Source organism: Siniperca chuatsi, linkage group LG12, assembly GCF_020085105.1.
Source record: "Siniperca chuatsi isolate FFG_IHB_CAS linkage group LG12, ASM2008510v1, whole genome shotgun sequence".
In the NCBI taxonomy this organism is placed as follows: domain Eukaryota; kingdom Metazoa; phylum Chordata; class Actinopteri; order Centrarchiformes; family Sinipercidae; genus Siniperca; species Siniperca chuatsi.
Window position 1 is genome coordinate 16,125,443 of NC_058053.1, and position 25,692 is coordinate 16,151,134.

Here is a 25,692-nt window from a genome sequence, read left to right on the forward strand (position 1 = left end):
CAACTATCTGGGGATGTCATCGCTGCTTGACACAGAGCATATCCCTCTGCTGCAAGTCTAGGCTAAATTAGTGCATGTTCAATCTAATCATAGACTCGGCAGCAGGTCTCGCCACTAAACCGCAAGGGGCAGACAACTCCTCGATCAACTTATTTTCCCTGGCAACTGCTCCTCCTGTCTGCGTTAAAATAGTTTTTCATTTGATACGAATGCAGTTTTTTTTCTGCATCTCAATTACAGGGGTCAGGGAGTCGGTTCTGCTCATACCAAGACCTTGGCCATGCCATAAGTCTCTCCCTGACCAGTGACCACTTTGAGGACAGGCCGAATAGTTTCTCACAAGAAAGAAGGCCGCAGTAAGAATAACTCTGCCTCTTCATCACATTCTTAATCAAGTTAAATTGTTGACTGAGCCAATCCTAAAAACTAATACACGCTGCTCTCTAAGTCTGGGTGCACTATGTGGCAATGTAGCCAACAGATCAACTGCCAGTGTCGAGTATCAGGGTGCTGAGGCCCTGTGGGTGTATGTCCCTGGACACGGCTATTTAATCTGGTGTCTAACACGTCATAAAGCCTTCCTCATTGGTTCAGGTCTCCCCATAAACAGCAGATTCTCTCAACCAAGACCTGCCATCTGGCTCTAAAGCATTTTTAGCACATTAAAAAATCAGTAGAGTAGAAATAATATTGGCTAGCCCAAAGCATACCAAGTAAATGACCTCTCTGATAATGTTTTGACTAGCGGTTGTTGCCCCTTTGTCAGGTCTCTTTTGTCCTTGTCTGGAAACATTCACCTCAAAAGGTGACTGGCGGTGTTGCTTAGAGCAGGTAACTACCAGAGTGCATATAGATGTGGGCTGTTTTCATCCAATCAATATCCATCAACAGAGGGCCAAAGCAAATATGTTTCTCCTCTGTGACTCCACAATAGATGAGACTAGAAAGACATCGCCCAGCTGTTTGTCTTGCAGTATTCACACAGATGGGAATGGTACACCAAAGCAAATCATGGTTAGAAAACAGCACAACCACTTGCAAACTAAAAAGGGGTTTGATATGACAGTGCAGCGGTGGTTTCTGTCCTCTGCTGCCAGGCTACATGCCATGTGTTCATGATAAAACCATTTTTAGCATCATTCTGCAGGGCCATCACACTTTGTTCAACTCTCAGCTGGAGCCACCCTCCTTGTTTCCCTTGATTACAACTGATTATGTCCCAGCATAAATCTGCCACAACAGAATACTACAACATGATTTAACACAGACATCTCGGCAAAACCTCAGCTGGAACAGTGTGTATATCTTTCTTATATCTCCTGGTGACAGCACTGTGAGACTGTTATTATGCTGCTTCCTGGGAATGGATACTTGACATAAAGTGAAATTCTATTGATATTCAAAACTAGCTATTATTTTGCATTTGTTTTGATTTTGCATCCAGGGTTTTGAACAGTAGCAGAAATGCTGTGAGATCCATCTTAATGGCATATCTGACAGAAACTGAGAAAAGGATACAGATACTATTGAGGCAATAAACAAAAGTAATGAATATTTATCACATATCAGTGTTACACATAAAAACCGCTGCCTTAAAAATGCTCTACAGTTTGCTGATGTAATTGCACAAGTACATTATATTGGATTTGCTGCCATCTTGTCTGATTATGTTGTCAAATTTAGTTTTTATTCCATACTTCAGTGAGAGAAAGCTGAATAATGAATTTAATCGCTCAGGTCTGTGATACCCTGGAGGTATAACTTTATTTTCAACTTTCAACAATCTTCATAGCTGTTGTAGGAGAAATAATTCATCATGCCTTTAATTTAATGTGACGGTGAATCTCTGTGTACCTTGAAAAAAAAACACAAAAAGAATAATGCTGGTTCCAAAAATAGCATAAGCTGTGTTGTTACAAGAAACGCATAATTCTAAACTAACAACTTTGGTCTCTTTAGGCTAATTTGATCATCAGGTTTGATCACTCTACTGAATAATAGTCCCCAAAAAATATATACATTTTAAAAAAGCACCCAAATCTAATGATATCTTAAACTTAAAAAATTATGCAACCCTCCCTTGTGATTTTAGGGACATTTGTAACACAGTGATTAAAATGATGCTTCATTAGTCATGAGTCAATGCACAGAACCCAACCTTACGTAACCTCTTGCAAATTGTATTTTTGTCCATATTTCACACAACGCCAATGTGGCCCATTTTACATAATATTGCCTCAAACCATTTGCTCAGTCCCATGGAACACAGTTAGGCAATATGGCGTATAGCGTTGAGCAAAATTTATCACACAATGATCCCACAGTGAAAAAAAAATGACAGAATATTGATGAAACAGTGGTGAGTTTGCGCTTGTGAGTGGCCCAAGGCTACGACAGGGAAAGTTTGAAAAAGGAAGATGATTAAAGGGAAGCTATGCTCTGTGGAAAACAGCGCAATCATCGGCAGGCCTGCTCTCTCCCTGCTGCCCTTGTTCCCCAGAGAGGCAGGCAGCCTAGAGTGTAATGAGGCCAATGTGCCTCATTAATGTATTGACAGATATGAAAAGTAGCAGCGCTTTTATGGCACCAGCATTAGTCCCTGAGAAAGAAGGGACAATGCATGGAATAGTTTTAATAAAATCACTGACTTTTTTGTGTGTGAAAAATTATAACTGCTGGTGGATGTGACTTCTGATTTTACCTTAAAAAGGGATACATTGTAAAATTCACGAGTTGTTCTAGTTATCGTCATGATGATGGCATATAACAAAGGTAAAAACTGAACCATTTTAGTTAAATTATTATAAAATTATTATTCAGTATGGGCAAATCAAAACACCATATTTATGGTTTCTTAACATTTCTTTGCAACTGCAAAAATATCGGGAGCAGAGCAATACAACTTCAGCATTCGGTTCTCTACAACTCCAAAAACTTTTACACCATTTACACTTGTCATTTCAAGTGTCTTCTATCTATCTGGATAACATCCAGACACAATTTAATACACTTTTAGTTTACACTTAAACACAAATGAATGCACCTTCATAATTCCGATCACAAATGTGATTTCATCCATCTTGGTTTTTCCCATCGGTAGATTAAGTCAGCTTAAACTACAATCTAGAAAGTGGGTCCTCTGTGGCTTTTCACCTGTCTTGTAGGAGGAGGGAGCGTTAGGTGACCTTTCAACTTGTTGGGTGTATTTCTTTAAGAATGTGGTCTGGCGGATCCGTTCACCTTCCATGCAATGCATTCTGCATGCATTTACAACTTGCATTATATATATGCATCATATATAAAATGATCTAAACATTTTAATGTCAGGTATAAATGTACATGGGAAATTAGAAGCAGCTTAAATATTACATAGATTCAACAGACTTGACTAAAGCACTATTTAACATCTGACACTGTCAAACCGTTTCATTCTGTTAACAGTATCACAAATATTGGGTTTAAATGCGTTGCTATAAAATGTAATGTCTTTTAAATTTCTCAAAACTTTTAAATCCAAACCTCTAGATATTATGAAATTTTACTTTGAATCCAAGGCACTCTGAGTCCTTTAATAAAAAGCCTTTAATAATGCACTGTTGACACCAACAAATCATCAGCAAAAACATTAATTGTGTGTTAAAACACTTAAGGAGCACGTGTCAATGAATTTCAGTGGGGATGTAAACCAGGAGGCAGGTGTTACAAAAAAATCTCACAGGGGATCAGTCAGACGGTTGTAAGAACCTACTGTACCTAAGATTGATTACTTGTCTGTATCCACAGAGTGTCAATTCAAAAGAGATATTGGGCCTTAGACATTATAAAATAAATACACAGTACATGAATTGAAGCTTGGTAACATACTGAGCTTTAGTAGTCAAACATGTGACCCAATAAGGAAGAATGTTTTCAAATAGCAGATGAGAAACCTCCTAAAACACACTTTTACAAAATGGAACGTAATAAATCCATTGACTTTACTCCTTTTTTGTATGTATGTTTTAGAACTTTTTATTACTTCCATAACTCTTTTGTCATTTCTAATATATTACAGAAGCTTATAAGTTCAAACCGTCCTAATTCTGCCTGTCTCTTTGACAACATTACTGGTGTTGCCTTGTGAATGACAACAGAGAACTGTGGACGATAAATATTCTAGTGTGGTTGCACCTTTTGGCTTAATACAGCATGTGTTATGTCTTCATCTCACGACAGGACCAAGGTCATAAAGCTTCAGTGTACTGTATGGCTGTTACCCCAATTCTCTGATAGCCTGATTGAGATGTGTCGCTATGGGATACGTCTCCTTGCATGTTCGTCAGATGCATTATTTAATTTTGCCCTTCCACCTAACACAAAGCGATGGCTGTGTAAAGAGGAAGGGCTCTGCTTTCTATTCATTGACATACACAGCTCCTTTCTCTCTCTCTTAAGGTGAGTCTTTTCACTCATGCAATCAGAGAGCCACACTCACAGCCACAACTGTGTCTGCGTTTTGTTATTATATGGAATACAGATCCTGAAGTGTTCATCCTGAAATGAATCTGCTTTGGTGGATGTGGTAATTTGTGGTTACTGGTCACCTCAAGTGGGTTTTGATATAGTACAGATCCCAGAGGTCCATTCAAAACAAAGTGTGCAGTCTTGACTGTACAACAATACGCCTTGTAGTGTGCAAGAAGAGAGACTCATCTGCATGGATACACACCTTTTTTTTTTAAAGGCTTTTTATTAAAAATGACTCAGAGTGCCTTGGATTCAAAGTAATAATAATAATACATTTTATATATAGAGCGCTTTTCAGGGTACTCAACAACACTTTGTTTAAATAAGTTAAAAAGTAAAATTTAATAACATCTAGAGGTTTGGATTTAGAAGTTTTGAGAAATTTGAATGGCATCCCATTTAAAGCAAAGCATTTAAACCCAAAATTTGTGATGCTGCTAACAGAATGAAAAGGTTCGACAGTGTCAGATGTTAAATAGTGTTTTAGTCAAGTCAAGTCTGTTGAATCTATGTAATATTTAAGCTGCTTCTAATTTATACCTCATTTACGCCTGATATTAAAATGTGATATATGTATCTGGATATCATACCCAGTTAAGAAAAAAGCATTTGTATGCAAATTGTGAATGAATGCATTGCATGGAAGGTGAGCAGATCCGCCAGACCACATTCTTAAAGAAATATGCCCAAAAAGTTACTTACACTATTATATATGTTGACAACTGGAAGTTGTTCAGTTAAATGACAGTCTGATCTGTTAGCCACTGAGCAGTTGGGGGTTATAGGTTCCAACAGTAGTACTGACTGAGTTAACAGGATTCAGTGCTTTCCGGTCCTAATGCCGGTCTGGGGATCAAACAGATGACTGATGTGTGCACAGTGTTGTGAGTGTTTTATTTTGATATAAACCTGCAATGATGCTGTTTTTGAGAGCCATTAGCCATCTCGACATCTGAATTTAAAATGCACACTTTTTTGTGCATCTTTCTATCGTTTCCTCTGTATTCCTGTGCATTACAGATAATGAATTTGCTGAATGTGAAAACAATGGCAGCAAGAAAAAGAATAAAATATTTTTTTTTGTATGATAAAGTTAAGGATCAATAGGTCTGGTCAGTTTTGGAAGAAGTATTCAGATACCTTACTTTTAAAGTAAAAAAGTAAAAGCAGCAATACCACAATATATAAATAATCTTACTAAAGTAAAAGTACTCATAAAGTAAAAGTATTGTCAGAAAAATGTACTTAAAGTACCAAAAGTAAAAGTACTCATTATTCAGGATGGTCCCTGTCAGTATTTATTGTATTATATATATTATATTTTTGCATGGTTTGTACATGTAAGCAGCATTTTAATGTTGTAGCCGGAGTACATTATATTTACTTTATATACTGTTGGGTAATCTACAGCAATGCATCATATATAAACTGATCTAAACATTTTAATGTCAGGTATAAATGTACATGGGAAATTAGAAGCAGCTTAAATATTACATAGATTCAACAGACTTGACTAAAGCACTATTTAACATCTGACACTGTCAAACCGTTTCATTCTGTTAACAGTATCACAAATATTGGGTTTAAATGCGTTGCTATAAAATGTGATGTCTTTTAAATTTCTCAAAACTGATATACTGTATTTTGTACGTAAAATGATAATCTGCAAAGCAACTTGTAACTATACCTGTCAAATAAATGTAGTGAACTGAAAAATATTATGTTTCCTAAAGAAATGTAGTGGAGTAGAAGTATAAAGTAGCAAAAAAACCCAGAAATACTTGAATTACTAAATGTACTTATCTTACTTTCCACCGCTACAGTAGATCTTGTATAATGATACATTTAGAACGAGAACATTGCAGATGATTGATTTAAACAGTAAATAGTAAGGGTAATTTTACTGACACGCCTGACATGTACAGACCAAACAATAATCTGAATTCAGATCACTTATTAACAGATATCATAAATAATGCAGAATTTTCCTCTGAGGGGGGACCTAAACTACACGTTACTATTGTCTCTTGGCATAATTAGCATTCAGAAAATATAGTTCAAACTCCTCTGCCCAAAATCCAATCTGTCCATAACAGTTAAAGATCTGTTTACTTGTGCAAGTTTATGATTAGCCCCATGGCTGAATGCCTAAGCTGGGGCAGAAGTGCTCCCAGCGTCTCTGAAATAAAAATAATTTTCCCTTGTGTTAAAATAAGTAAATGAAAAAGATATTAACACTTAGAGTGTTTGCTGCATGTTCACAGTTGTTTCAGTCACTTGTTCATCCCACTTCAGGTCGGAAGGATTTCCCGTAAGGTTTAATCATTACCTTCTGGGAATACTGTATATCCCTCTTTTCCCAGGATTTCTTACCATAATTGAAATTTGATTTTAACTATAGACCTGCAGAAAATGTATTATTTAATGTTGTTTATTCTAATTTTCGGATGTTTTTCTTCAGTTTTCATTAGTTTATGTGGTAGCAGAAGAGCAATTTGTTTTATGAGTAGAGTATCGTGAAAGAAAAGACACTGATCTCTGATTTGTTTGTCTCATTTGTCTGTTAAACTGCGAATAACAGAACATTAATTACCATTAGATCCTGAATGATTCTGTCAACGTGTCAAAAGATTTAAATAATTACTGAAGTCAACAATTCTTTGCCACATGCATAGAAATGCGCTAAATGCTAAAATTCCTGGGTTCCCACAGGTACTTTTCGTGGGAAACGGGAGAAGATTTCCCAGGAAGTCCCAGTATCTCAATTCCTGGCATTCAACTCTATCCCACATCAGCTCCACCCAAACACCCCTGTTGCCCTAACAGGCCACGAAGCAGTAAACTTAACATCAAGCTTCAAAATGTCCCTTTAAAGACCTGTGGACACTGACACTGTAGATATAAGTAGATAATGCTTCTGCAAGTCGGCTCTTTTGAGACACTAATGTGAACACTTGAAAAAGAGAACATACAGTACTTTTGCTACAGTGTGGGAACAAACCTTACCTTTAGGTCTCGTGAAATGTAGAATATCTGCATGCGGTGTAATGCCACAGCTTTGTTTACAATCAGACCAGAGTATGATGCTTAGAAATGGAAGTTACTTTCTACTTTCCAACAGTAAACACAACTGTTTTACTGAGAAAAAATGGTGCCTTGACATCACGTCTGCTTTAGTGAGCTATTTATGTTTTCGTCTTTCATGTTTAAAATACAACGAAAAGACCACTAACTAGTATAGAAGCATGACTAGTGTGTACTGCACAGGTGGTTAGCTTGAAAATGGAACTGATTATGAATTTTAAATGTAAGAGAGGTTATTGACCTTCCATAATACATATAATAAATCATTAAAAAGCATCTGGGCTACACACTAAACTAGTCAGACCAAACCTGTTTTGGTGCTGAAGGGGTTTGATGATTTACATTTAAAAAGGTATATTTGGAATTTGTCAGGTTATCATTTTACAGCAGTCAAATATTTACGCTTGAGCACCACCCCCTTACCGAGGAAATAGTTTAATTTACGGTCAAACAATCCCCCGAAACTATCATGCCACATATGCACATCAAGACTATTTATTTTTGTGTGGTCTTAGAAAAAGTACGAGTTATGTTAGAATCTGTAGAATCTACATAATTGCATGGCTTGGGCAGGAGTCAGTAGATACAACAACTCAGAGAGAATGGAGCTGTGGATAGGCCCACTTTACTTCCATTAAGCTGTATCCAAAACAAGAATGTTTCAGTGGCTTGACATGTTCCTGGACTGTGGAAATATAATGCCAGGGTCAAGATTTGGGGGAAAGGAGTGGTTGTGCTTTTTTCCTGTCAACTGACTTCACAAACCACACACGGATGTTTTACTCAGTGTTTCCTACTGAGCATGGCAAAGAATGAGAGAGAGAAAAAGATTGTGTGCATGAATATTCAGTGTTACTTAATGTTATACCATTACAAGTTATCCATGTACTAACCGTATGAACTTATATAATTTATCCTAACACGAAAGTGAGCAGAGAATAAAAGTGATATCACAGTTTCCAGCACACACCATACGTAAAAAAAGATTCAGTATGCATCATGATAGACCGTTCTGGGCAATCCAGTCAGATCACCACCACACCTAGCTGAAAAACTACCTTTTTGCACCTTTTATTCATTCACACACTTACTCCTAATCAGAGTCATGGAAGGCTGGAGCCCATGTACTGTCTAAAAGCAAGGAAAAACCTTTGGCAGATCACTGGTCTCTCACATTGCTAACAAACATAGACAGACAATCACACAGTCACACCTAACAGCAGTTTATTAATCTGCATGGCATGGTTGTGGGAAACTGGAGTAACTCAAGAAAAAAAAAGCTAACATGGGGAAAGCTAAGATTCGAGTGCAAAACTTTCTTGCTTTGAGGCAGCAATTCTAAGCATTAATCCACCTTTTCTTACTGAGATGGCTAGCCAAGAGGACAAGAGTGATTGTCTCTTTTGGACTTGAATATCTCCCAACTCCTGAAATGCATACTGTATAGCAGACCGGAGGATATAACATCTCGAAAATGTGTTTTGCTCAACTCACTGAAATGTATGTCAGTTTTAGAAGGCTGTTTTCACATTTATCTGCTAAAGAGGAAAAGTTACTCGGTGCCCACCTTAAACCTGAGTTTAAGACGTGTACATATGAGATTGATTTGTAACATCACAGCTAGTTTGGCGAATCAAATTCAAGTTTCAGAAAAGGGTGAGCAGTTCAACCAAGGATTGATGTTTTTGGTCTCAGATTTATTACCAGAGGCCTGGAGAAGTGCACTGATGCAGTATTTCACAAGAAAAAAGCAAAGGTTAGACAAAACCTAGAAAAATATACACCAATTTTCTGTTTATCTTGTTAATCCTCATGTGACCCCTCATATTTATTTTATGACCCCAGGTTGGAAACCACTGTGAGTGTCTAGCAGTTTCCATGAAGAGTTTTTCTTACAATATTTTGCTAAGTGTTTTTCTGTTTTGAGCAGGAGTCTGGAATTGCTGTGGCAAGTTTAGACTAACCCTGGGAGTGTATGCCTGAATGCATGCTGGATAGCCACTGTTTATTGTTGACTTTGGTTTTCAAAAATGTTTACTTCATCCAGCAGTACAAAAAAATGTTTGACAGGGTGAGACAGGCAGAGAGACGGAGAAAGGAGAACGGCTGGAGTAAATTATATCTGCACAGATGAAAGGGGAGCTGTAATTTGTTTACAATTATAGCTTTTCCATTTAATGTGTAGTCTGGGTCATCATATTTGTGTGCACAGAAAAACAAAAATATTGAATTTAAATATTAAGAAACAGGTGAAAATTGGATTTAAGAAAATGAAAACATTTTGGTGAAAATCAGATTTTATAAAAAACATTTGTAATGCAAAAAAGGACTTAATCATTAATCAGTACCTCAATTGTATTTTCTCCTGTTTTGTCTCTTCTATTAGCATTTTCTGCAAAGTACTTGTTGCAAGAAAACCTTGTTTAATGTGAACTGAGAACAGTGATGTCTTGTATCAGTACACACAAACAAATTGAAAATGGTGAAAAACATTCTAAATCAATCTTGTCCTTTTAAAAATTCCAGAAATTCCATGTATTTTTCAGTGAAATTCTGGCAAAAACTCAACGAGTCTTAGGAAAAAACATAAATTAACTGACCAACCGTTAATGAAGACAGCTTTCTGAATTCATCAAGGATGTTGGAGCTGGCCATTGATGACTTGGGTTGCATTTATAAATAATTAGGGAAGTGCATGTACATGAATAACCTTGTAGTTGCTGGTGATGTCTTAATCAGTTAAATAAAAAAATATCTGATACATGTGATTGACTATCAAGACGTTTCTTCTGAAGGCTACGTAAAAAGAAGGTCCAATACTATTTATGGACATAAGGATTCATTTTTAACAAATGTTGTTCCCTGCAGGCTCTTTCTACAGTCTAGTCTTGTTTGTGTCTTGCTCTTATTGTTTATAGTGCCACACTGATAAGATGTGAACCGTGTATTACACAAGGGAAACAAATAGGACCAATAAAACTACACCAAATTGAACTGCACCAAACTTGTTACAAATGTCAAATTAAAAGCTCCACCTCTTATCTATAATGCGCCTCAGAGCCTGACAGTCTGTTGTGCCTTTATCCCCTCTTTGGACTTTCAAATCTCCATTTCTCTCAGAGCTTTGAGGGTGTGTGCTCTGACAGAATGTCAGGCAATTAAACAGTCATGGCTCATTGAGCTGGAGGTGGGCCTGCTCCTCCAGGCTTCTCTATAGGCAACAGAAGAAATGAACGCAGGCACTCCCCGCCATCCCTTGCACATTCTTTGACTCACAACTTTAGCGCTGAATCCAGACAAGACGTTCTTATCAAAGGACACTTTAAACTATTGTCAGCTTTCACAAGGCTGAGCAGTGTCACTGTCATGGGTAATTATCCTGTGCCAGAATCTAAACGAGGACAGTGTGTGGGAAAACAAAGATCCTCTCACAGGAAAGCCAGTCATGTCCCTGCTGCAAGATAAACACATAAATGCTGCCACACTAATGATGGCACGAGGCAGCTGCTAGATGAGACTAACACCTTTACATTTTATCCTAGCGTACAGCATAGAGGCAGCAGTTTCAATTAAGAGATACAAACTGACAGAAAGCTGCAGTTAAAAGCAAAAGTCACTATTCCTTAACATATTTTTGTGATATTTCTCAGGTGTACCAGGCCTCTGAAGAGCTGCTATTGGTCAAAACCTGCATTTGAACTTCTGCATTTTGTTAATGCTGGATATGAAAAGAGAATCAAGAACCATGACCAAACCTTTCAACCACACCAGCTGCAGACTGACACCTCTATCTTCAACAAAATATTTGTTCCCAAGACCCTTTCCAAAAGATTACTAACAACCTATTGGGGTACTGCAGCATTGGCACATTGAATGATAGAAGCAAGAACTGGGTTCTTAAATAACAATGGCTAATAAATTGCTTTTCATAAAAGCCACCCACTGACCACCTGTCTCACTGTAGCTCTAAAGAAGCTCTAAAGAGATACAATATAGATACAGATGCGTACTAAGTAAGTGAGGGGAAATACATGTGATGCCTACTGCCACTACTCTGTTTATATGCTAAACAAATAATAGCATATATTCTTATACAACCTCAACCAAATCAACAGGAAATATTTGCATTTAACAACCAGGTAAACCATTCTCCTGACACTGCAGAGGTAAAGAGAATAAATAAATGTTAAATCATAAATATAAAGAATGGATACTGATGATTCCACACCACCTCTGTTTCCTAATGCAACCATAGTGAAGATCGCATCCTGCTGCAGGCTTCATCTGACCATAGCATGGCTTAAGTGACCAAGAATTATACCTAAAATCATGTGGCAAAACATGGATTTTGGCATAGTCGCACTTATTCAAGGACCAGTGATGATGCAGACCATCTAGTTCAGTAGCCTATGTTACTTGACTCACTGTAGTACACCTTCTGTAACAAATCCAAATGCTCTTTGTTCTCTAATGACTGCAGTTAACGTCTGAAATTGAAAAGCCATTTAAAAAAAATCATTACTACAAAAAGATATTTCTTCCATTTGTTCAGTTTTTTTCACACATGTCTGGTATAGAGGATTTTTCCTTTAGTAAGATCATGTGAACTAGCTACCTGAGCAGTCAGTGTTGATGCATCTATATGCTGCAAGACCGAGAATAGCATAATTTCTGCCTGCCAGTATGGCGGCTATTAGAGGCAGTGATGTCAACTGCAGGACCTCAACAGAAATACATCAAACTTTTCACAAGTTAGACATGTATAAATGTAAGGCTATAACTAGGCCGCTCATGCCTTTGCTTGCTTATTATATATTAACAACTGATGTTATAATGTTTGATGTTTGACAGCTGGAGGTAAGCTGCAGGAGTGACTTCACAGCAGAGATGGTATGGTATCTAAAACATATGACCTCAGCCAACATAATTCATTGTTAGCTGAACAAACCACTGCCACCATTAAAGTAGCTGCCATGATAATGAAGGTGATGTTTCACTATCTGAATATAAATTTTACAATCTTTAGTTGAGAATACTACATGCTGACTAATACTCTAGCACTGTGTCTGTTTCATTTACTGCAATCAAAAACTGTTCTACATAAGCACTCAGCATATAGTCAGTTTTGAATTATGAGATTAAACAGTTTAATGCTACTTTTATACTCATAACACACTCATCAATTTCTAAGCTGTTTTGACTGGCAAAAGTGCTGCGTAATTGTTTAAATTAAACCTTGCATCAAACAGGCTGCACAGGAGGACCATTTCAGTAGCTGTTAGAGACAATAATTACAGTGTATGCTGTAAGCGTGGTGTTGTTAATAGGAAACGGGTTTATGTCATGCGGTGGCTTGGACTATAAAGGCCATCTGATATGATGCATGAGGAAGACAGCCTATTTTCTCTCTTTTTTGTCATTCAGATCTTTATGGCATTTTTGCCTTTATTTGCTATTACGAGAGAATAGAGAGACAGGAATCACAGGGAGAGAGAAGAGGTGATAGAAAGAGGTGATAACATGCAACAAAGGTTCCCAACTTGAATCGAACCCGGAACATTGCGGTTGCATCTTAACCACTCCACCACCAGGATGCCCCTGAGTTAATTATTTCATCAAGTATTCCCAGCTCAGTAAGGTTTATCTTCTCATGTTTACAGATGCTGCACTGCTTTGGTTTGGTAATATCTACAGTATTTAACACTTCTTTTCACAGCTCATTATCAGAAACCTAATCCAGATGGACTACAAAGTTGTCGCCAAAAAAAACACAGCTGTTGTTGGCTGTTTTTATATTTATTCTTACAACATTTAAGTTATTATATATTAATAGTTACTGACTTTGTATTTCCAGTGACACATTGGAGGTTTTATCACTGACTTTCCAGTCTCGGTATTCTTTGAGCCTGCATCTAGTTGCAGTAAGAATAACAGCATCCTTAAGATTTTCCATACTAGCTTCAAAATTCAGCTGTGTTGATTGCTACATGCTGTATTACTTATTATATATGTTATACTTTATATATATATACACACAGACACACAGTATATAAATCTTAGTAGCTATAATCAATATTTTTATTGACTTGTATGTGAAAGGGGTCGTGATGAACCAGACAATTATCACCTGATTCTGCAGTTCCCCTCAGCTTTACTGAGCTTTATAGCATGTTTCAGCTCATTGTTTTGGTTTTAAGGCCCACAACTTTACTGATTTGGTTCACTCTCACTGCTGAAAGAGAGTTTTAAATATACAGTAGGCAGCTGTTTTCAGTGAAAAAGCTCTAATAAACCCATTGGACACTACCTGCTCAGCATTAAACAGCAGGCAGACAAAGTTAATGACTAGCTGGTGAACATAGTGGAGCATTTAGTAGCTAAAGAGCCAGATATTTCCGTCAGGAATTAGCGTAGACCAAAGACAGAGCTTAAAGCAGCGTGAATATTCGTTGCCTGTATATAAGTTGTATAAGTATAAGTATATAAGCCTGAACCATAACTCCAAATGAATGCTAATGCTGCTCTGTATCTGCTGGATGTGTAAAAAGACAACTTTTTGCTAACAAGTTCGCCATATTACTTAAAACGTCAGTGTTGAGTTTACAGCTTGTTTTGGTTCTCTCAAATGGCCAAAGAAAAATCTGTTAAAGCAGGTTCAATGTATTTGGCTCTAAGTCAATACAGCTTAATATGCATGTTGTTGCTAGTTTCTAGTTTCTCTGAAAATCCTAAATCTACGGAAATACTTTGGATTTTCTGCTCACACCTGATTGCGACTGAAATGGATGGATGAATGGATGTGAGCCGGACCGAGCCAAATGACAGACCAAGCATGTTCTTGTTCTTTCCATGAACCAAACAATCCCCATTACAACACATTACAGAAATGTCACAATTTGCAGCTTCCTGTGGCCACTCTGATCAGCATGGATTCCTCGGGCACACGGATGTTGATAATGGAATTTTCTGCTCAGGTACAGTGGTCTAGTTATCGTACGACAAAAATAGCCTCCTGTCACTGAGCTCCATCTTGTGAAATTCTCCAAGCAGGCTAATTGCTCAGTTATTCATGAGCAGTCTGGAACCCCCACTTGACTGTACTATTGAACTCTTCACAGCTCCCTCCTCTACCAGCTCTGATGGAGCAGGTCACCTGCAGATCGGTTGGCTTCCTCAAGGAGTTGACTTTATTAGCTATAGCAATGAGAGTCTTGGACTGGGATGTGTCTAGATATGGTGATGGCCGAAGTTTCATGTTGGATCTCCAGAGAGGAATCCTCACTAGCTGAGGACACCATGGCATGTGTTCAACAATCCCTGTGGTGTTAGAGGCTTGACTGTAAAATACCGTGTTTAACAGCTGATGCTTTAATGCCATAATACACCCCAGTGGCCTTTATCGAGGTCTGAATATAATAGCCTGAATAGTTCTTAATAGGTGCATTAGAACCCCATAAAGATTAAAGATAAAATGCTCCTTCATAGCAAATTCAATGAGACTAGGTGACTGTGAGATGAAAATGAGACTATGACTGACACTTAGCACACCAAGTGCTGCATGCCACTGGGATTTACAGGTCACAGTGCTTGTTTACTGTAAATCTCTAAGGCTTAGAGCACAATTCTATGCATCCCCAACTACACAATATTAAAAGATAATATTAAAACATTTGCTTCCAGTCATAACGCATAAAACAGTTGCAGACAATAGTCCCAGCACAAACAACGGAAATTAGTATAAAATTTTGAACCTTACACTGTGTTGCATCGCATTCCAAACAATCCTCTGGTTTGCAGCATAAAGGCAGGGAAACAGAAAGTCTTAATTCAGCGTAGGTGGAAGAAATCGTTGGTGCACATACAAAGCTAAAAAGGCAACTGCTGTATATAAGACATCAAAAATGTGTGGAGAATTAATTAGATTGTGCAAAACAGAATTTTTATTGAATAAAACAAATAACTCATTTATTGTTGTGGGATTTTAAGACCCAGATGGCAAAAAACAGCTGCTTTTCAAATTATGTATTCATTAACTAAATAACCTATCAATCTGACACAAAGCACAGACATTTGATTTAGCATGTTTTAAACACTGTGGCGAGACTTTCCACTAAACTGATTTAATATATTTGGTACTTTTCAGCTGATAAAAATATCTCAAAACACCAACATAACTGACTACAATTTGAAAAGATTCACTTTGAAAAGGGCTAGAGAGGAGAAAGGAAGGGCACTGTGGCTGCAAAGGTAATCCATGATGAGAACTGTCTTTCAGCTGAATTGGTCTGTCAGCTCCATGTTAACCTTTACCCTGATGCAGCATTTTAGGTTTCAAGGTTGTTTGAGATGGAAATCCATGTATCAAGATCCAATCCAACATACAGCTAATCTGATAGAAAATAAAGGTGTGCTTTACAGCAAACAATTGATATGGTCAGCCTCACAAAATCTATTCATCTCTTCTTTCATCCCTTTCTTTTCTGTTTGCCAAGTACACAGAAATGAGAAGGGCACTGAACGTGCAGTGCACCACACCTTCCACTGCCCTCTTGGGGTAAAGCTGTTGATTCGTTAACAAACACAAATCGATAGAGGGGGCTGAATGGAGGACAAGTACAAAGAATTAATTTCCGGCTCCAGGGGCTTACGATGGCAAATCACCAGCTTTAATCAACAGTGTCAAGTCAGAAAGACAAATGATGTTTACACTGAAGCAGTGTCTCGCCTGAAAACAGCAGGATTGGCTCTGTCTCCTTACCAGTCTGTCTAGGCTTGTGCCAGCTGCAGTGGTAGGCCGCTCCTCTGGGCTGTACGGCCTGAAGCGAGCGTTGAACACATCCGAAACACCACGGGTAGACCTAGTCATTCCTGCGGGTTTTGGCTGGCCACAGCCTTGAAAAACCTGCAATTACAAAAACATGGGCACCCAATTGTCAGGGTTTTAAATTACTTTGGATGCAGAAAATAGGGAAAACATGTTGTTTTGTTAAGGTCTTGTGAAGCATTCACCCCACATTACCAGCGTGACAGTGCTCTTTGTCAAGTTGAGGTAACCACGTTGATAGGTGATTCAACTAGGAGCTGTGACCAATGCTATTTAAGATGATAGAGTTAAGTTTTTACGGGCTTTTGGGAAAATACCACATATACTTAAAACATAAACAAAACTGCATCTGTTGCATGGGAAAGCCAACAGAGCATTTAGCTTTGAATGAGAACCGGCATCCAAAACTGTGTAGGCAGAAAAAATTCTTCACAACCACCTACATTTTTTTTCCCTCTTTCTGACTACAATTTTGTGGGCAAAGAAAAATGCAGGAAACACATTAACTACTGTTAGTTGAACTAAGATTATCTGACCAAATTGAAACATATAATTCAAAATACAAGACCTAAACTTGGACATAATTAGAACATGTTATACTACACACCTTAGACACAGCCCAGTATGACTTAAAGCAAGCTCCCCTCTTAGTTTCATTTTAGTTTGAGAAAAGTTGGACTTCAACAACCTGTCTGAGGTGTTACTTTTGTTCTCTGGGGAATAAACCTAATTGACATACCCTGTAGGAGACCTGGGCACTGTTATCTTGCATATTCATGATGGCCTCTGAAATCTTGACATCAATAGGCTCCATGACAGATTCAATGTTGAAAGGTCCCTCCAGCCTCTGTGCCACCAGCAGCATGGCATCTGTCATAACAGTGGTGAAAAAGGTGGGGAGTTGGAGGGAGGAGAGCAGAGGTGCAAACAGACACACACTTAGTTGAAGGAACACTTTTCACTAGTATCAAAGTGCTGGTAAAGCACTCACATACAAAAATAACCTTCCATATAACAATTTTTGCCAAGTCTTGCAGTGGAAATGATTGCACTGGAATATCACTGACCATCTCTATTTTCAGTCAATATTTTTAGTAAGATGTATTATGTGGTCCTGTTCACATGCTTAGTGACACATTCCTGTCATGTCTGATGTAGCAGGGTCCAATATTAGTAGCACTTGAGAGAACCTAGTGCACTGCAACTTAAGATATATTCACAAGTTTGATTAACACATGTAGATGTTCACTGCCAATGCGGAAAACACAATCTTAAAAAACAAGCATAGAGGGTTCCACTCATGTCCCTGGATACATTTCTATTATGTTGCAGGCAGCTCAGTTGTATGCATTTGCAGTGTTTCTATATTTGCTTGTATTTTCTGTATCTGCTAGTATTTTACATAATTACTAACATTTTGTTGGGTTTTCTGTATTTGCTTGTGTTTTCTGTATTTTAAGTGCTTTCCAAAATGCAATGCATAAGTTGTCAAACTGGTGAATATGTTTTCCTTATTTGTTTCTGTTTTCTCTAGTTGCTTGTATGTTCTTAGTTGCAGTGTGTTAGGCTCTGTCAGCTTGCATAGAAAGTAAAAAAAAAGAATAAAAAGACAAAGAAACGAAAAAGGCAGGTTGATTCCACAGACAACCAAAGTAATTTCCCTATTTCGTATTTATTTGAATTTCGTTAAATGCATAAATGCTGTCAATCAAGGTAATTTATTTGTCATTTTACAACAATGAAATGTAAATTGTAGCCCCTTTATGCTACACACACATACAATATATATATATATATATATATATATATAAATAAATCATTGGTTGAAAATTGGTTCCAGGTTCTCAAATGTGAGGATTTGCTGGTTTTATGTGACTGTAAACTGAATTATATTGGGTTTTGACTATTGGTTGGAAAAAACAAGCAACCTGAAGATGCCACTTTGGGCTCTGAGAAATTTTGATGGCCATTTTTAACATTTAAAAGACTAAATAATCAATATATAAAAAAAAACAATCATGCAAATAATTGTTAGCTTCTTATCCTACATTTCAACAATGGTCAGTTTCAAACAGCACACCATTGTATCTTGCCTTCTGATTACTACACAGTATTGTCAATCACCTCCGCCTTTTCATCACAGTCCACCAACACACGCTTATGAAGCATGAATGCTTCTTGGGCCAAATTCAATTTTTATGTAGATCAACTCAGTCAAGTCAACAAAATGTTGTTATGCTGCATGCAACAAATAGCGCTGATGAGTCACTGATTTAATAGAACTTCTGAAAGCCAAGCATTTATTTACATTCGCTGCGGGCAATGAATACTATAAGGTCAGTGGCTCATTAATATCCTTGTGTGGACACAAGCCAGAGGGCCTTGTTGAACATGAGACACTTAACATTATCATCTCCACTTGTTTTCATCACTTTCAATTAACACCTCTGATCATTTAAAAAAAAAGATGTTGCATTCAAAATATTGAATATTTACAACTGCGATGGTGCAGATTTCACAGTAGCTCCAACAAGTTAGGCAACTACTGTTGCCCTTTCAATAAAGTGAGTTAATTGATATTGCCATGAAACAGTGCTAAAGTGCTCTCAACACCACAGGGTTCATATACTAATGTTCCACAGTCTCTGCAATGGTAGTTCTGTATTTGAATGGTGTGCCACAGGGAGTTGGACATCACCAAACCACTAACTCATAACTGAACAAGTCCCAGATCAGGAGACAGTACTTAGGCAGTCTGTCAGGAGAGGTTTCTCCACCCACAGACCTCCCAGGGCAAGACCTCACCAGCAGGCTGTCATAATGACTCTTCAATTACCTCATTACTAAATAAGGTCATTCTGTCATTTGGAGACTACAGAAAGAATGGCTTCTTACATGCTTGTGACAGCTTTATTTAACAGTTAACAGTTTATTTAATCTGCGCTAAAATAAGCAGCGTGTTGTTTTTTGAAGAATGGCTTATATATTTATTTGGGCTTGCTGATCCCACCACTCCACCCATCACAAGAGAATGGTATAATTTATTCCCAACCTGTGAAGGCACAGATAATATTCTAGAGAACAGACCAAAAAGCAGTGACTGAAACTGTGTAAAAACCATATATATGAAAACAATGGACCTTAATGGAAAAAATACTCTGTGTAAAAGGTAGCCAAAGAAGGGGAAATACTGCACTGAAAATCAAATCAAAATTACACTGCAGTTCTTTGATAGCAAACCTGTCCAGCTTTTCCTTCTTCTGAGACCTGAGATCACTAATGGCAGAGGAAAAGAGCTAAGAAACATTAGCTCAGCTCTGGCTCCATTTCCTTTCCAATTCTATTAAAGTCTGAGCCTTTGAAGAGCTCTTCTGTTTGTTTACACTGTGGATTGCAAATTGCCTGTGCTGCTCACTGAGATTTTAATATACAGACTACGTCAGAGCCAAATGGTTTTCAATCGCACCACTGTGCAACCATATGGTCTAAATGTAGATGACACCTGCACCAGCAAAATCAAACAAAAAAATTAAGATTTGCTACAACTTGTCTATTAGCATTGATGCTGATCAGTTGTCATGTGTTTCTTGACATTAAACTGCCATTAAGGCAGAATGCTTTCTGTGCTCTTGCATTTCTTGAAAATATTTTGAATTTTGCACTGCAATACAGCTTGCTGTTTAATCTGATTATGATATAAATTCATTCAACTGCCTCAGGTATGTCTGCTTACTTCATAACAAACACACATAAAAAAAGTATAAGCTTAAAAACTGTCAAGTGCAAATACTCAAAATTTAGGTCAAGGAAGCCAACTGGGAACAACTCATACTTTATAATATGAGAAAGGAAGAGTGCCTCTAGTATCAGAGACGATGGCAATCTTTCCCAAAGATGGTGTCTTATCTGCAACTTATCAGATGGGCTTGACAAACAGAGGGAACTTTGTGTTCATACATAACTGAGGGAGAGCAGACACAGATAAGGGAGAGACTGAAAAAGAGAGAGAAAGAAGAGAGCAGGAGAATGAGAAGTGGTGCTGATTGGGTTGAGTCAGGCCAGGGTATGGCTTTATCCCAGAGGAAGAGGGGCTCCTACACCGCATGTGGAAAAACTCTACCTACATGGAGAATTAATGACTCTCATTTATGAGGAGTGCATGAAGTCCAGTCCGCTGTGGCATGGCTGCCACTCTGAGCCAAATCTTCCCTGCATCACTTTTGCAGCACTGAGATAGGCCACAGGCCAGCCGGAGGAAATCTTTTTATCATCACAACACAGCCATGCAAACAGACGCATCTTGTCCTTTTCTGAGCTGAGGGTTTTAAAAACAACTGAGACTGTGCCTTACTGGATATAGACATGTAAAACTAAAAAAACACCATGCGGTGAAACCACAGCCTGATTGCAATATTTTGTTTCATATTGGAGGTTAATGTTTCAGGTTGTGATGTGAAACATGCTTATTTGCACTGTCTTGCTAAACAGCTAAAAAAAAAACAAAAAAACTGAGAAGGTAATATTACTCTGGGCTCTGCCTCTTTATCGAGATTGATGTCCACTTATATTCAGGCTATGTCAGCCAGCGGCAACCTCCAGCAGACAAGGACAAATAAGGAAAACGAACAGGCCCATCTATGGCTCTTTGCCTGTGAAGAGCTCCATAGAATGAAAAATGGCTCTAGTGTAATTTGGATTCTGTAAAGCATAGCTCATCTGTGGTTCAGTCAACCAACTAATGGTGCTATGTGAAATGGTATAAAAATGGAAAAGGAAAAAAAATGCATGTTGTTCCTTGGTCACACTTTGTTCTGATCTAAAAAGTCCTTGAACATACACATATATGAGCGCATGCACACACACACACGCACATATTTGTACAAATTCACACAAAAGCACATTTCCATATAATGTTAAAAACAAGCTTTCACTCTTAAAGTATTAATAGCAATAAAACTGAAAAAGCACACTCAGATCATCAAGAATAAATGCTTGAACACATTTTTCCTACTAAGCTTTTTCAAAATGCTAATTTCTTCTTTTATGAAAACCTCATAAAGAAACTGAATTTCTCCATGGCTACCACAAACAAGCTGGTGGTAATGCTCATCTTCCTTGTCAACCTCCAGTGACTTGTTAGGGCAGTCACAGAAAAGGGCGACATACTGTATATTAAAAAGTATCCTCTGCTGATATAAGGATTACAAAGAGCATGTCATGACTATATAAATACAGAGCATACACAACAACAAAGAGTCAAAGAGTTTTTCTACAAGATGTAGAGCTTAAATTATGGGAGACAATGTGATATATAGCAGATCTGCAGTCTTGTATGCACAACTACTGCCAGCTTGATCACAGCTGAACGTGGAGAATCAGCCATGTCCTGACAAAGCTCTTCTGCTCTGCTGTTGAATTAGCCTTAGCTTAAACATACTCATGAATATTGAACTAAAATATCCCCATTAAACACATCCTGCTTTGCTGTACCATATGACAACAACAACACCCACAAGAGCCTTCATGTTGGTGTAGGTACAATTGGAACTCAGATGAATTTGTTCAATGCGTGACTTAAACTGAACTTTTGCACCTCTCCTCCAATCACTTCCTGTAACCGTAACTGTAACCTGATATCCCCCGACTATACCCCAGACGGAGGCAAGAAACCCCAGCTCCTCTATTGTTCTCTCTACCTCTGTTTCCCCAGTTGGCTATGTGACCGCTGGACAGAGGTCCCCTCTGCCACATAGTCTGCTCGGGGCAGACGCACTTTCTTATGGCAGCAATGCAAGAGGGAGGAATACACGGCTGAGCACAGGACTGTTTAACTTTTGTCAATGTACATATTGATTTGGTTTATTCACTGAGCTTTATCGTTTTGACCTCTTTTCATATTATGAATGCTTCACACAGATGCAGGGTCTTGCCTGCAAACTAACTGTCCTCTTTTATAACCTGGCACCATTATCCTACACGGATCACATACATATCAGAAGCTGACATTTTTTTCGGGAATCCTGTGGGTCTCGGGATTCCTGTGGGATTCCCGTGGGATGGGAGTAAATTTCACTATTTATCACAGCACTGGGACAAGACAGAAAAAAAACTCAATGGGAGCGAGCGGGGCCGAGTATTATGGGCCTGTTCTTATATATATAAATAGTATGAAAAAACGCTTTTTTCTGATTTCTTTTTTCTTTTTTTAAAATCGGGAACGAGATGGGACAGGAGTCATTCTTCAAGGATTAGGATGGGACAGGAGTGAAAATCTGCTCCCGTGTAACCCTCTAATACATACAGCCAAATTGCTCTTAAACATAGCCACACACGCAGAGAGGAAACTCAAAGCTCCTGCTTCACATACTCTTTTGTTTCTGACCTAACACGTGTGTTTGTGCCTGTGCACGTGGAACATATGAAGGCAGAACAAAGAAACATACACACATTCTTTATGGCACGCACCCGACATGCACACATTCGAGTACACGCACTTGTGCACACTCACTCAGTAACACACACACACACACTCTCTCTCTCACATATACACGCGCACACACTATCCTTTTTGTTCTTTAGTTAAGTACATTTAGTTAGATTACACTGTGCGTTTTACTCTGCTTATTATCTTTTCAAAAAAAGCTTTTGAATATAAATGCTGGTCTAGTTAATGTTGCACAAGAGTAGAAACCTTTAGACTGAGACTAAATTAATTAATTGGCTATCAATTTTCCCTTTTTGAAGGGTGGTGCCCCGAGGTGAATTTAATGTGAGTTAAATTCTGTTATTCAAATAAATACTGATTCCTCCTGAAAGCCGGAAGTGAGTGTAAAGCCGCTAGAATGTATTGAGGTGAAGGCAGTTTTAGTTGGCTTTTACAAAGACCTGCTTTTATAAGGTTATTTGCCATAGCGGTGTGGCTCTATGGATGGCAATGCAGGTTTTTCAGTCAGTCTACCACTTTGGTCCAGACTGAAATATATGGATTACCATGAAATTTTGTACAGACATTCATGTTCCGTAGAGAATGAAGCCTTACTTTGGTGACCCCCCTGACATTTCCTGTAGTACCACCAGCAGGTTGAAGTTTTCCCTTGTCCTGTTAAATTTCTCAATATCTCCTAGATGGATTTGGGCCCCTCAGGAGGACTTGTAATACCTTTGGCGATCCCCAGACTTTTCATCTAGAGCCATTGTCAGGTCAAAATTTCTATCTTCCCAATACTTTGGTTTATGAGTAAATACCTGCTAATCTACATTACCATCAGCCTCAGCTGTACTTTGTGTTTACTGCAAATTAGCAAATGTTAGCATGCTAACAGGCTAAACTAGGATGGTGAACATGGTAAACGTTACCTGCTAAACATCAGCATGTTAGCATTTTCACTGTAAAAATGTTAGCTCATTTAGCTCAAAGCACCACTGTGCCACTGTGCCTCAAAGAACAGCTAGCATGGCTGTAGACTCTTAGTCTGGTTTAAAAATAAAGCATGACACACTCATTCTTTTTCCATTATTACTGTACATATTTGCAATGGAGTGATAACAACACACTAAAAAGTTTGCAAGACTTCTAATGTAAAAGCCATATACTGGAGCAGCACTGATACTGTACTGCACTGCTAATGAAACTAAGCAGCATAAACCAATAATGAGCCATTCACAAGCAGATTGTGTTACTAATGGGGTTGGAGATGTCATGGAATTTCAGTGTATGGATGCTGACAAAAGTGTTTAAACTATTTGGCCCATAAATATGTTGAAGAAGTCCTTCCCCCAGTCAGCATCCTTGTTTGCACTTTGTAAAACAACATGTTATGGAGCACATCAGCACCACAAAACTCAAGAGGTCCATCAACATCTGCCGGACAATGCTGAGGATGTTTTATGAGTCTGTGGTGGCCAGTGCTATCCTGTATGCTGTTGCATGCTGGGGCAGCAGGTTGAGGGTAGCAGACGCTAACAGACTCAACAAACCGATCCGTAAGGCCAGTGACATTGTGGGGGTGGAGCTGGACTCTCTGTCGGTGGTGTCAGAGAGGAGGATGCTGGCCAAACTACATGCCATCTTGGACAGTGTCTCCCACCCGCTCCATGACGTGCTGGTCAAACAAAGGAGAACCTTCAGCGGAAGACTCATCCCCCCAAAAAGCACCACAGAGCGCCACAGGAAGTCATTCCTGCCTGTGGCCATCAAACTCTTTAACTCCTCCCTCTACATGTCAGTCTATATGACCCTAAGTCATTAAACTGGACATTGATCATTACATCTCTGCAATACCTGACATAATTGTGCAATATTCTGTGTAATACTCCTGTGCAATATTTTAGTTTAAAATTCCCTATTTATTGATATTGATATTACTCATACCTCTATTACTGCTGTGCAATATCCTTCATCTGAATATAATCTTAATAAGCTACACTTAACTTGACAGTTCATGCACTATTACCTTATACCGTATTATTATCATCAACCCGTAAAAACCACTTTGTACTTCACTCTTATTTTATTTTATAAAATAAGTTTGCTGTAGCAAAAGAGTTTCCACTCAGGGATCAATGAAGTATTTCTGATTCTGAAGATGAGATCTGGACGGACTCAACAGCAAAGACATTGGAGCAATTCTGACAATGATAGGCCTCACTGCTCATAAATACACCGGAGAGAATAATTTCTCTCTCTTCACAATATTTCTCTCTTTCTGCAAATTTGTAATTGCACAGGTGGGAAGTGAATCTGTAATTAGATCCACTCAACCACATTTTCATGTAACTGTGAGTGATTAGGCAAGCAAAGAACTATAAAACAAAATGGAAATTAATGTTATCGCTTACAGTTGCCTTTGCACATAAAACACAGTGAGAGCACAATGTTCACCTGGTGCTGCCATATGAAGGAGCGCAATGTTCTACAACATTTGTTTGTTTGTTTGTCTTCTGTAAATAGATGACGTAAAAGGGTGGCACTGGCTGGGTCTATACTCTGCCAGATATAACTCCTGTGTATGGAAGGTATATAATGGAATATAATTTCCTCAACCCTCAATGTTTACAGTTTTCTCACCTCTGGAAGCATTAATAGAAGACCTACAGTTCTATTAATGGTCTCTACGTTACAAATGCACTGCAAAGAGGGCAATTAAAAAAATATAGGATGGATGGCAGGATGAAAACAACACAACACTGCAAATTAGTTGTTTGTTTTTTGTTGTTGTTGTTGAACTGGTTTAAGGCACAGTCTTCAATGCAGAAGTAAACAAACTAAATACCACAGT

General features: G+C 38.2%; 1 protein-coding gene across 2 annotated transcripts in view; it reads right to left on the reverse strand.

Moving 5' to 3' along the window:
* LOC122885835 (glypican-6-like) overlaps positions 1-25,692 on the reverse strand; it is a 92,882-nt gene that overhangs the window by 15,617 nt on the left and 51,573 nt on the right. Inside the window, exons 5-7 of one of the 2 annotated variants that reach the window (XM_044217528.1) lie at positions 17,154-17,284; positions 16,349-16,492; positions 15,347-15,376 (exon numbers count right to left, since the gene is read on the reverse strand). In XM_044217528.1, the coding sequence (XP_044073463.1) occupies positions 15,347-15,376; positions 16,349-16,492; positions 17,154-17,284 (305 nt within the window). The remainder of the gene's footprint in view (positions 1-15,346; positions 15,377-16,348; positions 16,493-17,153; positions 17,285-25,692) is intronic. The other variant, XM_044217529.1, reaches the window with a different exon arrangement.